At 52.2% G+C, this 15,904-nt stretch overlaps 1 protein-coding gene across 2 annotated transcripts in view; it reads left to right on the forward strand.

Annotated features, from left to right (window-relative positions):
* Nucleotides 1–5,131: 5,131 nt before the first annotated feature.
* Nucleotides 5,132–15,904, forward strand: part of VASH2 (vasohibin 2) — a gene marked incomplete at both ends in the record, with an annotated part of 33,862 nt that continues 23,089 nt past the window's right edge. For both annotated transcript variants that reach the window (XM_082833418.1, XM_082833419.1), the window contains 2 exons: nt 5,132–5,407; nt 13,208–13,296. In XM_082833418.1, the coding sequence (XP_082689544.1) occupies nt 5,132–5,407; nt 13,208–13,296 (365 nt within the window). The remainder of the gene's footprint in view (nt 5,408–13,207; nt 13,297–15,904) is intronic.

Raw genomic sequence — 15,904 nt, forward strand, 5'->3', positions numbered from 1 at the left:
ATGGAGAAGGGGACCTGGTTTGGGCAGGAACATTCAGGGGATCTGAAGGGTCAAGGTGCTCATCCACCGAGATAGGCCCATCCCAGGTCTCAGGGTTCCAGTCTTTCCCTATCAGGGCTCTGCTTTGACATGGTTGCCTATCAAGGCCATGCGTTTAGTCCTTTTTTTTTGCAGTTCTGCTACCCTGTGATCAGATCTTGGGCTTGATTTTATAAATCTCTCCCACAGTTTCAGGAAATAAGACTTTCCCTTAAAGCCATAGCGGCTCTCTGGTTTTCAGAGCATTCCATGAGTTGGTAGTTAACTGCTCTGAGCCTGTCTTTTTCTGTTTCCAAGGTCTCTGGTACCTGTCATTAGCACTGTTTCCAAACTGACTACCACAGCCACTTGCTCTCCCAATGTCTCGCTCTCCACCCAGTTCACCCCAATTAACCAAGTGAAAGCTTGGGTGCAATCGCATATCAAAGCTATTGCCATCTCTCTTATCACTAGCAAAGGACTCTATTGATTTCAGACACCTAGGAGATACAACCCCAAAATCCATCCTGAGGACTTGCTTTTTGAACCTCTTGTGGAACCAACTGTCTTAGCTCTGTTTCTCTACAAAACGTATCTGAAGCAAAGACTAAATCTGACTGAGAAGGCAGTAAGGGTGAGCGAAAAGGGGAATGAGGTGGGCTAGGATGAGAAGACGGTGTGTTATCACGCAGGTAACTGCTTCACCACCCACCGCAAAGAGCCCTGGCAGGTTACTCAGGAGGTATGTCTGCTCAGCCATGCAGGACATCTCCAGACAGGCTGTGTTAGAAAATCATGACTCGGAACAGTACACAGGGGGCAGGAAGGAAAGAGAGTTTATTTGCTCAGCTCCCTCTCATCTCTTGTTTCTCATTGGTCAGAATGTTCCCCAGAGGGAATTAATTCCCTCTGATTCCCCTTTGATGGCTGCTTAGAAGCCACACCCTGCAGTGTGGCATTTCTTCCGATCCAGAAGTGGTGGAAGAGCCACAGGCTCCGGACATGTGGTCAGCCAGCTTGGCTGTGCAGCAGCCGCCTAGAGGGACCTGACTGGGCCAGTGACTGTCAGTCCTAGGTGGCTGAACTACACAGATGTGGTCGGCTGTGCAGGGAGCTGCGGAGGCAGGAGGAAGGCAAGGTCTAGCCAGTGCGATTAGGCTCATAAGGTGCGTCTGATACATCCATCAATAGGCTATTAACATCAACAGGTGGTAGAGCTAGAAATAGGATCATCGGGTTAGGATTTTGTGTTATTTATCTTTGAGACCCCAGCGACTGGCACTTGAATCATAAGATACCATCTGAACCCACTTTTTCTTGTTCCAAACCTTCCCACTACATGTCTCTGCTATACCAGTTGTTATGCCAGTGAATAGACATGACCATGCTCTCAGAGGTTGGGCAGCTAGTCATCATGTGTCCCTGTTCAAGTTGCAAGTAGGCCCTGCCCCACTGTGTGCCATGTCATTCTCACTAACCATCTGAGCTATGGTTACCAAAGGGAAAGGGTGGGGGGATAAATTATGAGTTTGGGATTAGCATATACACACCACTATATATAAAATAGGTAGCCAACAAGGACCTAGACTCAATATTTTGTAACGATCTATAAGGGAAAAGAATCTGAAAAAGAACATATATATATTTGTATATATAAATAATGTATATATATATAACTGAATCACTTTGCTGTACACCTGAAACGAATACAACATTGTAAATCAACTATCGTTCAATTAAAAAAATTAAAAACAAGCAGAAAACAACAACCAAACCCCAAAACCCATAATCTGTCTGGCCTGTGTTCACTTGAGTGTCATGTAACACAAAATACACAAAGAAATGAAGAACAGAGTTGGCTGGTCCACACAATTAGCACAATTCTCAAATGCAAAAGAATTCTGAACAAAAGGGCCCTTCTCCTTTCCAGTCCTTTCAATGGGACACTGCAGCTCACTTCACAAGGCTTCTTACCACCTCTTTGGAAAATTAGCCAAATCTCACAACTCTCTTCATAGACCATTTCACTTGCCTCCCACTGCACCTCATCTCCTAGGGAAAAGAGAACAGATAGTTGGGATACTGGAGGTGAAAAACAAAAGCGTTTCCCTCAACTGTCAAGGAGTCCTGAGGTGCCTGGGGCGGGAAGATGAACCGATAATCCTCTCTGGTCCCTAGGATTTTGATTCAGGTAAAGCAGGAACCAGGCCCTGGTTTGACAGGGACATTGTAGTTGTTTGGATTTGGCCTGAGTCGCGACACTGGGAATCGATGCCAAGGACAGTGAAACATGCCAGACATTCTTCGATGTTCACCAACTGGTCTGATCACTTGAGCTTTGAGAACTCAGTTTTCTCCTGAGGGGTGGTGAAGCCATATACTCATCCTCTGTATAGAGATCTGCATCCTGAAATCCTAGTCACCTGGGACTTGAAACCCCTGGGGAAGCAAGGAGAAGGGGACAGATTTGAGAGATGAGTGAAAAAAGAAGGGAGGAAGAATGTTCGAGATGAGAAAACACCCTCTGAGGCATGTTTTCTCCTAATCAGGAAATGAAAACTGAGGCAATTATATATTGAGAGGATAATTCTCTTTCAATTCCCTAATGTTTTCTTCAAGTGTGCTTGTTCCACTTGAATTATTCAGATAATTTCCTGAATATTATTCTTAGGTCCATTTCCTCTGTCTATCCAGACCTAAGTTAGTCTCCTTATGGAATCTATAAAGTCCTGGGCATGGGCTCTGTCTGTAGCTGTGCAGGACTGGTCCAGAATCCAGGTCTCCTCACCCAACACCTGGCTCTCAGCTACCCTCCAGCACTAGCCTCTCACCACACCCTCCTCTGAAAGAGAAGTTCCAGGGTTAAGCATCCAGATAGAGATCTGTCATCAGTGGTCTTTGATGACCGCATTCTTTTTTTTTTTTTGCAGTACGCGGGCCTCTCACTGTTGCGGCCTCTCCCGTTGCGGAGCACAGGCTCAGGACGCGCAGACTCAGCGGCCATGCCTCACGGGCCCAGCCGCTCCGCGGCATGTGGGATCTTCCCGGACCGCGGCACGAACCTGTGTCCCCTGCATCGGCAGGCGGACTCTCAACCACTGCGCCACCAGGGAAGCCCTGATGACAGTATTCTTAATTCGAGGTTAACTTAGCATTGCTGTCACAGCTGCTTCACTCCCCTCAAAGCTGACAGGCTGGCCTGGAGTTTAAAGAGAAAGCATATTACGGCCAGGTTTCCAAGTGTCCATAAAAGAGGAAGTCAGAAGATCACAGAATCTTAGAGCCAGAACAGGCCTTGGAGAGTGAAGGGTCTGCTCTCCTCTTTTCATAAAGCGGCTACGGCCCAGAACGGGCAAATGGCTTGTCCTGGATCACACAGCTTTGCCAAGTGATAAACCTGGACTTAGGGCCAGACCTCAGGTCAGTAGTCTGGTGCTCCTCCTCACCTTGCTCTTCTTTTAAGAAAAAAAAAAGAAGAAGATGCCTTTAAGGAAAAGGTGTTTCCCTGGAGAGTGTGGGAGGGTCTCCACTTCACAGTGGCTCTGAAGCATCTCTCCACCCTCTCATAACTCAGTAGCTGTGACAGAACAGTGGGGACCTGGCTGACCTCCCCGGCTTTAGTGTCGCATATCAGCTTGGTTTAAAGGGACTTTATTAATCATGACTAATGTCAGAGGATATATGGCTGTGTCCCCTTCTTAGTTTTGGGGAATTTGTAATGTAGGATTAAAAAAAAAAGATTTAATATTGTGCCGTCACGTTTACATGCCTGCCTGAACCATCCATCACTGCCTGGTAGCGGCAGGTGACTGTGTGCCCAGCCTTCTTCAGGGAATGCTGTCCTATGACAAGCCCTCCTCTACCTCAGGGTCACTTCTTGGGTGGCTTTAATTCTCCTCTGCTTCCCATAGTTGCTTCCCCCGCAGTGCCGCGACCCCTGGGGAAACTCTGTCTTAAGTCCCAGGGACAAACGCTCCAGCCCCGCGGGGCTCGCAGGACAAGACAGCGATCGGATTTCGCGCTGCGGCCCAGCTCCCCCTACTCTTCACCCCTCCCGCCCGGGAACCCCGGGAGCCAATCAGAGCGTCGCGGAGCTCCGGGTTGTAGAGTCCCGCGCCCGGGACCCGCCCCTCTTTGTTGCGGTGGCCAATGGACGCAGTCGGAACATCGGCGGCTGCCCGGGTGACTCGCTTATATGTCACAGAATAACATTAGAGGATGGGACATGGAATGAGGCGACGGCCGCAGCGGCCCCAGCAGCTCCCGCCACCCCCGCCGCCCGGAGAAGCCGTGCAGCCATGAGGCCAACCGTCCAGAGGTAGGGTCCGGGAGCTGCGGTGAGCCCTTCCCGCGCCCCGCCTGCAGCCATTTCCCCGGGGTGCCTGGCGCTGGAACTCAGGGAAGGGGGCGGGTGGAGCCACTGCCACTGGAGCCTGGGGGCCGGGGCTGCCCCTCGTCCGCCCAGCTTCGGGAGGGCTTCTTGGAAGAAACGCGGCCGCTTTTGCAAGCCGAGGCTGTCGCTGGGCTCTCGCGGCAGCCCTGGGCGCTCACGTGCCGGCACGTTCTGGCTCGGCTCGGCGCTCGGCCACATCTGGCGACCAAGGGACGTGTGGAGCCTTGCGGGGACCTCCTGTTCCATCCCACTGCACGAGCTGTCTTTCTTCTCCCTACCCCGTCCACTCCGCAGCCTCCACGCTCCTTGTCTTTCCCTTCCACGGTTTAGGTAGGTGTGAAGATTTGTGGCAAAATTCAAGTCGCCTTTCTAGGTAATGGCAGGGCTGGAAGCTCGTGTGCAATTCCCTGGTGGGTGGGGGGGCGTCCTGTCCGCTCGCGGGGGGAGCGGACAGGGAAGTGGGGACACGTCGAAGCCCCCACACCCCCGTCTTGGCCACGGTCCCCTTCTTGGTTCCTCCGGGTGTCTACTTACCCGTGGTATGTGCTGGGTCTCACTGATTTCAGGCACGGCCCGTAAGCGGAGTTCCAGCCGCCGCTGCCCCTTCGCGCGTCCTGCGGCAGCCAGAAGCATGGAGAAGACCGCCCCCGCGGGGCGCTGATCCCCGTGCCGCGCCCGCGCGCACACGCCCCTCGCCGCCCTCCCCGCCCCTGCCCCACCATGACCGGCTCGGCGGCCGACACTCACCGCTGCCCCCACCCCAAAGGCGCCAAAGGCACCCGGTCCCGGAGCAGCCACGCGCGGCCCGTGAGCCTCGCTACTAGCGGGGGCTCTGAGGAGGAGGACAAAGACGGCGGGGTGCTGTTTCACGTTAACAAGAGCGGCTTCCCCATCGACAGCCACACCTGGGAGCGCATGTGGATGCACGTGGCCAAAGTGCACCCCAAGGGGGGAGAAATGGTGGGCGCCATCAGGAACGCCACCTTCTTAGCAAAGGTTAGTGGCTCCGAAGGAAGGGGGTGGTGTGGGCAGTGATGGGACCATTTTGCCTGTACGTAGCAATTTCCATTTTCCTGGTCCTGCTGCAGACTCCCTTCCCCTCCTCATTTTTCGCAACAGCCTCCACCCCCTTTGCTTAATTGAGATGTTTGTCTTGGACGTCTTAGAAATGGGGGAGGGAGAGAAAGGGGGCTTGCTGTCCTGGGACTGTGTGGTCGGCTTGTGCCAAGGTTTCTTTGAATCTGGAGCCAAACTCTATCATTTACTTAGCTCCGTGTACATCCTGCTTCAACGAAGACTGTAGCCACCAAGTAGCACCAGTGATGCCAAGAACGCATAGGCCCCCTGGGGATCCCACCCGCTTATCCTCTTTGGAGTCTCCTGGTCCTCCTCTGTCCCCCCTTCGCAAATGATTTATTAGGCTGTGAATGAATTTACAGCCAACCAGTCAGACTTCTCAGCGTGAATCATTCCTAGACTTTTTGCCAATTTTTTTTTTTTATGACAGTGACTTTCACCTCTGAAACTTGCAAAACAGTCAGCTCTCTCTTTTCCCAGCTTATCTGAGCTCTGACAAAAAAGAGTTTTAACTGTGGCTTAAAAGGGACTTTCCAGTACACATGATGAATGAATCTCACTGGATAGGGAAAGAGGCTCAGGAGTGAAACTCTTTCTACCTGGGAGAGAAGCCAGTGAGCCAGTTGGGTTTGGTGGCCAGAGATAATGTTAGTAAGATGGAGGAAGATGTGCAGCGGTCGCTGTACGAAGCACGAAAATGCAAACTGGAGGAGAAACGCCGCAGAGCCTGGGGGTTGTAGCATGGCGGATGGTTTCCCATCCATCCTGGGGACACTGGCATGGCCAAGAAGATTCCTGGACAGGTCTAGGAATGCCAGACCTGAGACCTGGAAGGCCATCTGGTCGATCCCCCAACCTGGAGCATCTGGTGACCTGAGCATCTGAGCCTGCAGGCCAGAAAGCTGTGTGTGCCCTTGGGAAAAGTGACAGAGCCTGTAAGCTTCCTGCTGTAGTTGGTTACGGTGTTTTATTACCCTGCTGGTCAATGAGATCTTCGTTATGCCCAGCGAGAATCTTGCCTGCTTTTATGTCAGCTATAATGACCCTTGCTGAGTCCTCCTTGAGGACTCAGAGCCTGAGAACAGCTCTGATACTGGAGTGCAGTTCTGACTTCGGAGTCTGTCCTCACTTAAGTGAGCCTTTCTCATTTAGCACCCTTAGCACCTGATTGTGACTTCTGATTGTGGCTTCATCTTTCTCCCAACATTGTGGGTGGGGACCCCCTCTCTGTGGGAATCAGACAATGTCAGGGTTGGTAGAGACCAATCCTGTACCTCTCAGCAGAATCCCTTCCTCTTTCTGAAGGCCTCCTGGGAATGGGGGGGCTTGTCGCCTCACAGGGCAGCTCCCAGGCCTGGCCAGATTGGGTCACTGGGAAACTCTTCTCTGAAACTGAACAGAGCTCCTCCTCGGTTACATGTCACCACTGATTCTTTTTTTTTTTTTTTTTTTTTTGCGGTACGCGGGCCTCTCACTGCCGTGGCCTCTCCCGTTGCGGAGCACAGGCTCCGGACGCGCAGGCTCAGCGGCCATGGCTCACGGGCCCAGCCGCTCCGCGGCATGTGGGATCTTCCCGGACCGGGGCACGAACCCATGTCCCCTGCATCGGCAGGCGGACTCTCAACCACTGCGCCACCAGGGAAGCCCCACCACTGATTCTTGTGCTCAAGAACCAAAGGGCGGCACACGTCGACTTCCTGTGCTACTCACAATTCCCTCGAATGTTATGAGATGGTTCTCTTGGAGTCAGGAAAGGACCTGAAGTGAAAAAATCAAGGGACTGAATTCTGGTTGTGCTACCTCTAGCTTTGTGGCCTAGGTCACTCACTTAAAATCTCCGGCCTTAGTTTTCTGACCTATAAAATGTGAGTAGATCAGATTTCATGTGAAGTTCTTTCCAACTCTCAAATCCCGTGGTGTTGTGACCCATTAGTCTTCAGGTTCTAGTCATCTGTGTGACACGTGCACTGGATTATTCTGCATCTTCCTTTAAGCGTCTTTGTCCACAGGTAGTTCCTTTCACCTTTTCTTATGTGTCATAGTTCCCAGATCAGCTCACTTTCCTCCTCCTCTTTCTAGGACAGTTGCTAGTTTGTCATCAGTGAGTCCCCGAAAACATGAGCACAGTAAGAGGCACAATGTTCTAAATGTTGCCTGAGCAGCTTAGAACATAAATTACTGCTTCCTGAGACTCGTACTTGATACGTCCGTTATTGTGGCTGAATTCTGGGTTCTTAAAAAATGAGCTTTCTTTCTTTTTTTTTTTAATATAGCGGCCATATCATATTGTACTTTCATCGTAACTGGAAGGTCACATGAAAACTGCCAAGCCAGGGCATCCCCGGGCTGAACATGGGCATTGGCTTTTTGCACCTAAATAAAGAGCTTCACATTTCTCTCTTACACTGCATCATAATGCTTGGTTCTCCATCCTCAACGCCCATCACAGCATCCCCTTTCTCCCTGGTCCTGGCATTCCCCAAACCATGACCCCTGTGCAGGCCCTGGGATGGGGAGAGCTTTGGAAGTTCCTGTTTCCAGGAGCCACTCCTCTCTGATTTGAGGGCTATTCCTGCACTCAGCTCAGCAGACTTTTTCCTCTGGGGCCAAGTCCTTTTCTCCTTTAATCAGATCAGTGTCTTGCTGAGGAATTTGTACAGAAGGGGGGTGGTGGAGTGGTGGTGGAAGGGTTGGAGTGTTTCAGGGAGGTGAACCTTTTTTTGGCAATTGAATTGTGGACTGAGAAGCAAAAGACGTGGCCAGGGGAAGGTGTCAAAGGCCTAAGAGGAGGACTGAATGACACTTTCTTTGGCCACAGGACATTTTGTTAGCAGCCGTGGTAATTTCTGCCCAAAGATCCAGGTGCCCCCACGGGGGAAAGCGGGACAGGTGTCACCTGCTCTGCAATCCTAAATTTGTGACTGCAGCCTTCTCCCCTGGTGGTTACTGAGTCTGAAGTTAACAATTGACTAGGTGAAAGCCCAGGGTTTTTCAGGGATAGTGCAAGAAAGCAGCACGGGTCAGTTGGAGGATAGTAGAGGTTGGGAAGGGAGGGGCAGAGAGGATGGCTGGCCCAGAAAAAACAGCTGGGCCGCCTAGGAAACAGCACCTCCTGCTTCTCTACTGGCTGGAGCCCGACTCTCCTGGGGCAGACAGCCAGATGGATTGAGCAGGAAACACCAGGCCGTTTCTTGCAGACGCCACGTTTTTGCGGCTCATTCTCACGCTGATCCCAAATTGGGAAATAATTCACATTTAGAGGACTCAGCTTTGCGTGAGTGAAGAAGAGTGAGGGCTTTGGGGCCAGACTTTGCTGCGGTCAGGGCTCCACTCCTGCCCCCTGCTGGCTTACACAGGCAGTGCACTTTCTCTCCTGTCCTGCGTTCAAAACCATCCATATGTCCGACCTTCCTGCTCAGCCCAAGGTTGTGACCGCTGGACCAGGTCACCATCAACAGATTCCTGGCTGCTCCTGATGCAGGGGCCTGGGGCCCATCCTTGGCCCAAGAGTGATGTTCCATGCTCGCCCCCCGCCCAAGGTTGCCAGAGAAAATTCTTCTGCCTGGCACCTGCACAGTGTATATAATACATATTCAGAGCAGGGACGGCAAAAGGCTTCGCCTTCTCTTTGTACTTTCTTGTTAAAGACTCCTGGTGCCTGGGGCTCTCGATGCCTCCCTGGCTCCTTTCCTGGCTTCTCGCTTCTTTCCACATGGTGATGATACACACTCGTGTCCTTCCACATCCCTTCTTGCATTCTTCTGACAGGGCATTGCATTTGGCAAGAATGGAGTGAAAGAGAGCCTGTCCACAAAAGCTTGCCTGTGGTTTGTTTCATTTTTCTTCTTGAACAACCGTATTCCTGTCCACTCCCCTCCTTCCCCCCCATTCCCTACCCTCAGGGACCCCACCCCCTAACTGTAGGCACAGTGCCTGTGTGGAGAGGGTGGTTTTGATGTGTGCCCCCTAGATTCTGCCATCATCAGCTGGGCTGTGGTTTGAGATGGCTGGATGCAGGTGGCAGGAGGGAATCTAGAGGGCCAGGGCCAGGGGAATTCTAGGTTGGAGTCTCGGCTTAAACGGGGCAGGAAAATAACAGGAGAGACTCTCAGGACCCCAGTCAGGGAGGAGGAGAAAAAAAAGGAGTGTGCCCTGGTCTTTTCATAAAAGGTTGTACCAATTAATTTTCCCATCATGCCGTATGAGAGCATCCTCACCAGCACTGAGTATCCACATTTCAGAATATCTCTGCTAATTGGAGAGGACAAAAATGACATTTTGCAGTGGCTTTAATTTGCAGTTCTTAAATTGTTAGTGTGCTGGAACATTTTAAAAAAATATTTATTCCCTATTTGCATTTCTTCTTTTGTGAATTGTCTTTTCACGGCCATTTAAAAAATTGTGGTAACGTATAATTTACCATTTTAACCATTTGAAGTGTACAGTTCTGTGAATTAAATATATTCACATTGTTGTGCAACCATCACCACCTTCCATCTCCAGAAATTTTTCTTCTTCCCTGACTAAAACTTTGTACCCATTAAACACTGAGTTCCCATTTCTCCCTCCTCTCATCCCCTGGCAACCACCCTTCTACTTTCTGTCTCTATGAACTTGACTACTATAGGAATCTGACATAAGAGAAATCATCTAATATTTGTCCTTTTGTGACTGGATTATTTCACTTAGCATAAGGTCTTCAAAGTTCTGGCACGTATAGCATGTGTCAGAATGTCCCTCCTTTTTCAGGCTGAATAATATCCCATTGCCTATATGCTACATTTTGTTTATCCATTTATCTGTTGATGGACACTTGGGTTGCTTCCACTTTCTGGGGCCATTTTCTTTTCATTGAGGCCTAGAGAGCTTTCTTATCACTTTGTATGAACTCTTCATGAATTAAGGATATTAACTCATGGTCACCACGTGTCCACAGGGGAAGTGGATGTTTTCATCCTCTTCCATCAGGCTGAGAAGGCATCTTGGTGATGCTCCTCAGTTGAGTGTCTGGGGGCTCAGGCCCCCCTGATTCTGTTTTCCAGTTACTGAAAAGTGGAGGCCATTCAGGCTCCCCCATCTAGACCTCTGAAAACACACTGTTGATGAATCATGATAACACAGCTAACACTTAAAAAACACCGAGTGCCAAGCCCCAAGTTGTCCGCTTTATACATTAGGTCATAGAATCCTCACAACCAGCTCAGAAGGTTTGAAGTAGGTGATCTCCTCTCCTATTTTATCAGGAAGGAACTGGAGGCTTAGAGAGGCCATGCAGCTTGCCCAGGGTCCACAGCAGTAGGTGACAAAGCAAGGACTCATAATAATACCCCAAGGAGCTGCCTGGTTTATAGTCCATCATCCTGTGGGGCCTTGGCAGCCCGAGGTGCTGGTTGGGAGCTGCCCCAGCCCGAGCCCCAGCCTGAGCCCCCGCCAGCTGTCCCAGACGGCATGGTGGGCTGTAGCCAGATGACATCATCCCCTCAGCAGTCTCGGCTTTTCTCCCACCACAGCCCGGCTCCCCAGCTGGGTTTTGGGGAATGTGACTGCAGCTCCTGCACTCACTCTTAGCCTGGGGCTGAGGTAACCAGGCAGCTGTTTTTAAAAGCCCTTGGGCGCCACTGGGCTGCTATTCTGAGGACCGGCTGCCGCCTGACTCCCCCCATCATCTGGCTCTTGTGGGTTCCGCTGGGCTTGGGGGAGTTGCAATAACTTGGTGGTCGGCCCCCAAAGCTGACTCAGAGCCAGGTCACTCCAGCTTCCTCAGGGCTTTGGCCAAAGGATATCCCCTCTGGGGATCCTTCAGGTGGCTGGCGATTCTCCGGGGCGTTGTCCCATGCATGCCAGGGTAGAGGTGTGCTCCTGCCTTCATAAACTGTGTCGTTCGCCACCTCCCTCTTGTACCTGGCCTAGAGCTGGGAACGCTGGAGGTGCGAAAGGAATGGTTGTTCTCAGTCCCCCCTGCTTCCTTACTTCTCTGTGAAAGCTCTGGCACGTTCTTATGCAGAATTCCAGGTGTGGGTAGCTCCGTGGACGTTACTGCCCAAAGCAGGGACGAGCGTCCTCATGTTTGCTAGATCGGAAACACCAGGACGCGCTTTGTATTTTGACGCTGGGCTGGGCGGGGGTGTTGTGGGAATGGCCGCATAAGCAGATGTTCAGATGGGAACATTTTGCTCCCAAAAATGACTCTTCAAGACAGGAATGTGATTTGAGTTGATATGTTGTAAACAAAATGTTTGCAGAACAGCTGTGTGAGTGTGTGCACACAGTCTCACATTCTCTCTCTTTCACACGTGCAGTCATGAACACACACACACACACACACACACACACACACACACACACACACACACACGCTCTGCACCTTGGCTGTGAAATAGGATGTGTGACTAGTTCCCTTCTATTTTAAGTAAAAGCAGCAGAAGGTGTAGAAGTATGAGGAGCCTCCTGCTTCAGGCCTGGGGGACCCCCTCGCCCTCCAGCTTGTCTGTGGGGCCTGAGCTTGCAGAGCTGGGGACAGAAGTGGGGACCGTCCGTGGGCAGCGTCTGGCGCTGGTGCCCAGCCAGGCTGCCCAGTGCTGTCCCTCAGTCTGTTCACCAGTGGCTTCACCTTCCATCAGCTAAGTACTAAATCCCCAGGGCCTCCCTTTCCCTGTTTCCTTAGAGGGTGGAACTAATCTGTCCTGCGGGCCCCTTCTGCCCCTCCCTAAGCGGCTTAGTCCTCCTTCCTGCCGGAGCTACAGACCCACATGGGCTGAGTGTCTCTGTCACCAGCGCCCCTCCCCCCCGCCCATCAGACAGGCGGAGGTTAAGGGACTGGGTAACACAGAGAAGAAATAAAGCAGAAACTGCTCCCTTGCTTCCCAGGAGTGACTGGATTGGAAGCCCCTGCTTCCTCTCGCTCTTGGCCTGGTTGGCAGGGTTGCTCAGAGCTGGGTGGTGTCTCAGCTCTAAATTCCCGAGAAGAGGGACTTACCTCCCCCTTTTCAGTCCTGGCCCACCGTTGCTCCCTTCCCTTCCCAGCGGGGGTTAGAACTTCATATTCTCAGCTGGTGAATGTTGACCAAGAGGCAGACTAGGAGATGCCCAGGCAGACTGGGCAGCCGGGTGGGGTCAAAGGGTAAGATGGCTCATGAGTGAGAGGAGCTGCACTCAGCTGGGAAGATTCGAGGCAAGAAGGGAATCTTTCCTAGTGCACTCGGGGCTGGACTCAGGCAATGGATGTGATGGGCATTGCAGGGGGTGCTGTTGAAGAGCAATGGCATGTGTAGCACCATGTTGCATTCCTTCGGGGCGCCATTCATCTTGTATTCAGTGGTGCCCTGGAGTGGACACATGCAATGGTGACACCAGCCATGCAGCAAAAGTGTACTCGTGCAGTAGAAGTGTGAGGACTAATGGAGCACCTCTGAACCCTCCTGGACCAGGCCTGGGGAGGCGGGGGACACTATAGGACATGGTCCTTGGCCTCAAGAAGGGCTGAGGCTCCCATGGGGAGGCAGGCGGTGTTCATACCACAACACAGAAAGGGTCATAGAGAGCCGCTGCGACCCAGGGCGGAGTATGTGCCAAGGGAACGCAGAGAGAGGACTGGCCGGTCTGGGGAGACCTTGTCCAGGAGGCACCAGTTGAACGGGTACCCAGGCCAGCGTGGCCATCTGCCTTCAGGAGTAGCTCTGCAGCTCCTTGATAAAATGATCTCTCTCTACTTCCCTGCAGCCTTCGGTACCCCAGGTTCCCAACTACAGGCTGTCGATGACGATCCCAGAGTGGCTCCAGGCAATCCAGAACTACATGAAGACACTACAGTATCCTTCCGACCAGGGTCTGAGCAGACCCAGCCTGGGGACAGGCATGATGATCGCAAGCCTGGTGGCAGCTCTGTCCCCACCTGGTCAGCAAATGCTGTCTGAGGTTGGCGAGGCCGGGCACGGAGGGATGCCTCGATGTGAGAGTCTAGAAGAAGTGACACTGGAGGACGTCACTGCAATGATCAGACCCTCTCCGTTTAAGCAGGGTGTGGGCCGGGGCGGCAAAGGGCAGCGGAGCGACGGTGGGCAGCACACGCCCCACTTCCTTCCACCTACTCTTTCTCCTCCTCCTCCTCCTTGGTTATCCTTGGCTCCCTCCATCTCTCTTCCTGTACCAGCTTTCTTTCTCCCTGTTCCTTCCTAGCCTTTTTTTTTAGTATATCTGTTTATTTATTTATTTATGGCTGCGTCGGGTCTTAGTTGCGGCACACGGGGTCTTCGTTGAGGCGTGCGGGATCTTTTGTTGCAGCGTGTGCTCTTTGTTGTGGCACGCAGGTTTTCCCTCTCTAGTTGTGGTGCACGGGCTCCAGGGCGCATGGGCTCAGTAGTTGTGGCGTGCAGGCTTAGTTGCTCCGTGGCATGTGGGATCTCAGTTCCCAGACCAGGGCTCGAACCTGAGTTCCCTGCGCTGGAAGGCGGATTCTCAACCACTGGACCGCCAGGGAAGCCCCCCTCCTAGTCTTCTGTTCCTTTTCTTTCCTTTCACTTTTTGCCCTGATCCTGACCACTCATCCTCTACAAGAGGCCCACCTGGCGTTGCCTTTGGCGGCTGGTGCCCTTGGTCCATTCTGCATGAATGAATGGGGCCCTGGGCTGGGGGCCCTCTCCCCTCATGTGAGTTTGAAGAAGAGCTGAGAAGTCCTGTGGGTCCAGGCTGGGTGCAGACCAGCGAGTCTGTGGCCCCTTTTCTCCCCCAGTGTTCGCAGTCAGGAGTACATCTGTTCTGAGCGCCCATATGAGCTATGTTATAAGAACCAAGGGGCAGGGTCAGATGTTCCCCTCGCCACGGCCGGTGCTTTATCAGGGATGGGAGTCAGACGGGAGCCGGGCCAACAGAGGGAGGTGTATGTCAGTGGGACAGGCCGTTTGCCCAGGCGAGTCAGTGAGCATCTCAGCTAAGCCAGCATCGGACTCCCCGCCGAGGCAGCTGCCGCCATCCTAGCCCCCAGCACATTGTTCAGGAGGTCTGCTGACCTCTGCCCTTCCTCCCTAAAGGCACAGAGCTTAGCAGAAAGGATTTCACGGGGCACTGCACACATGTCCCACGTGCCTGGGAAGAGGCCTCCCCTCTCTGTGCCATAGGCAAGAAGCTTTCCTGTGGACTTCTGTGTTTTCCCTGAAGGGAAGGGTCCTACCCGATGAGAACTGCAGCTCGTTTGGGTGGGCAGATTACTTGATTAGCCTCTCAGTTCCCACTTCGCGGACTGTGAACTCCCCTGCATGGCATCTTCCTCGTAGAATCCTGAAGCGATATTAGAGAAGATAACACCAGCCTCCAGGGGTCAGGCGGACAGTTCTAGCCCACGGAAGGCTGAGGTCGGTGCCAATCGCTGAACTGGGACCGCACGTGGGGAGTTCCATGTGGCCCAGAAACATAAACTCCTGCCAGAGTCAACCCTGGACCCCAAAAGCTGAGCCTTCCTGGATGTGATAGACTCCTCACAGAACGTTCCAGAAGGTGACAGAAATTAGCATGGCTCCCCCCTTCTATTTAGGACGTGGCCTTCACAAGGATCATCTGGCTGGAGATTAAAGGGGACGAGCCTGGCCGCTGGGAATGCACTGATGGGGCAAATTTGCATGTGCTTTACATATCATTGGCTCATTCTGCCGGAAACGCTGCAGCCCATTCTCAGTCCTGAAGGATCTGCGTTTTCATTCTTCCCTTCGCTGACCCACTGTGATGTTCACTGAGCTGGTTCAGTGACTGCAGGGAGGGCTGGAGAAGGGAAAGCACCACCATGCTACTGGGATCAGGCTCCAGGTCACCTGGCCATTGGAGTAACGTCTTTGCTCTACCTCCTGACCAGCCTTTTATTTAGTTCCTTGGGCCTTCCTACTGCTTTGTCCTGGATACAGTGACTGATGCTAGGGTATGGGGACCGATTGGGGCCAGCCCTGACCACAGATGTCCTCAGCTGGGGACAGGAAAGGACAAATCCTGCCTTCCCTTCTGACAGCCTCACAGCGTTGGCCAACTGGAGTGCTGACCTTGCACTGGGTTCTGGAAAGAGAAGTCCCCACCCCCGAGCCCTGCTGTGTAGGGAGCAGAGGGTGAAGTCTCTCTCTTCAGGCAGCGTTTACAGGAGGCTGTCCTCCCCACCTCACTTTCAGGGGCCCATAACTGTAAGGAACGGAGAAAGAATGGTCAGGTAGTTTTTTATTATTTTATTAGGGGTTTGTCTCACTCCATGCACTAGATGTATAAACTAGATATAGGAACAGGGGGAAAATTGGGCATATAAATAGAACTTTTGCCAATTGCATGCTACTTTAAATATACAAGGAATCTCACTATTTGAATGAAATCTTTGGTAAAGTGAAAAATCATTTCACAGTGAGGCTACATAGCCCTTCATTTTTCTCTCTTATCTCTAGGGTTTTG

The sequence above is a fragment of the Leucopleurus acutus genome, assembly GCF_964270905.1.
Source record: "Leucopleurus acutus genome assembly, chromosome: 2".
NCBI lineage: Eukaryota > Metazoa > Chordata > Mammalia > Artiodactyla > Delphinidae > Leucopleurus > Leucopleurus acutus.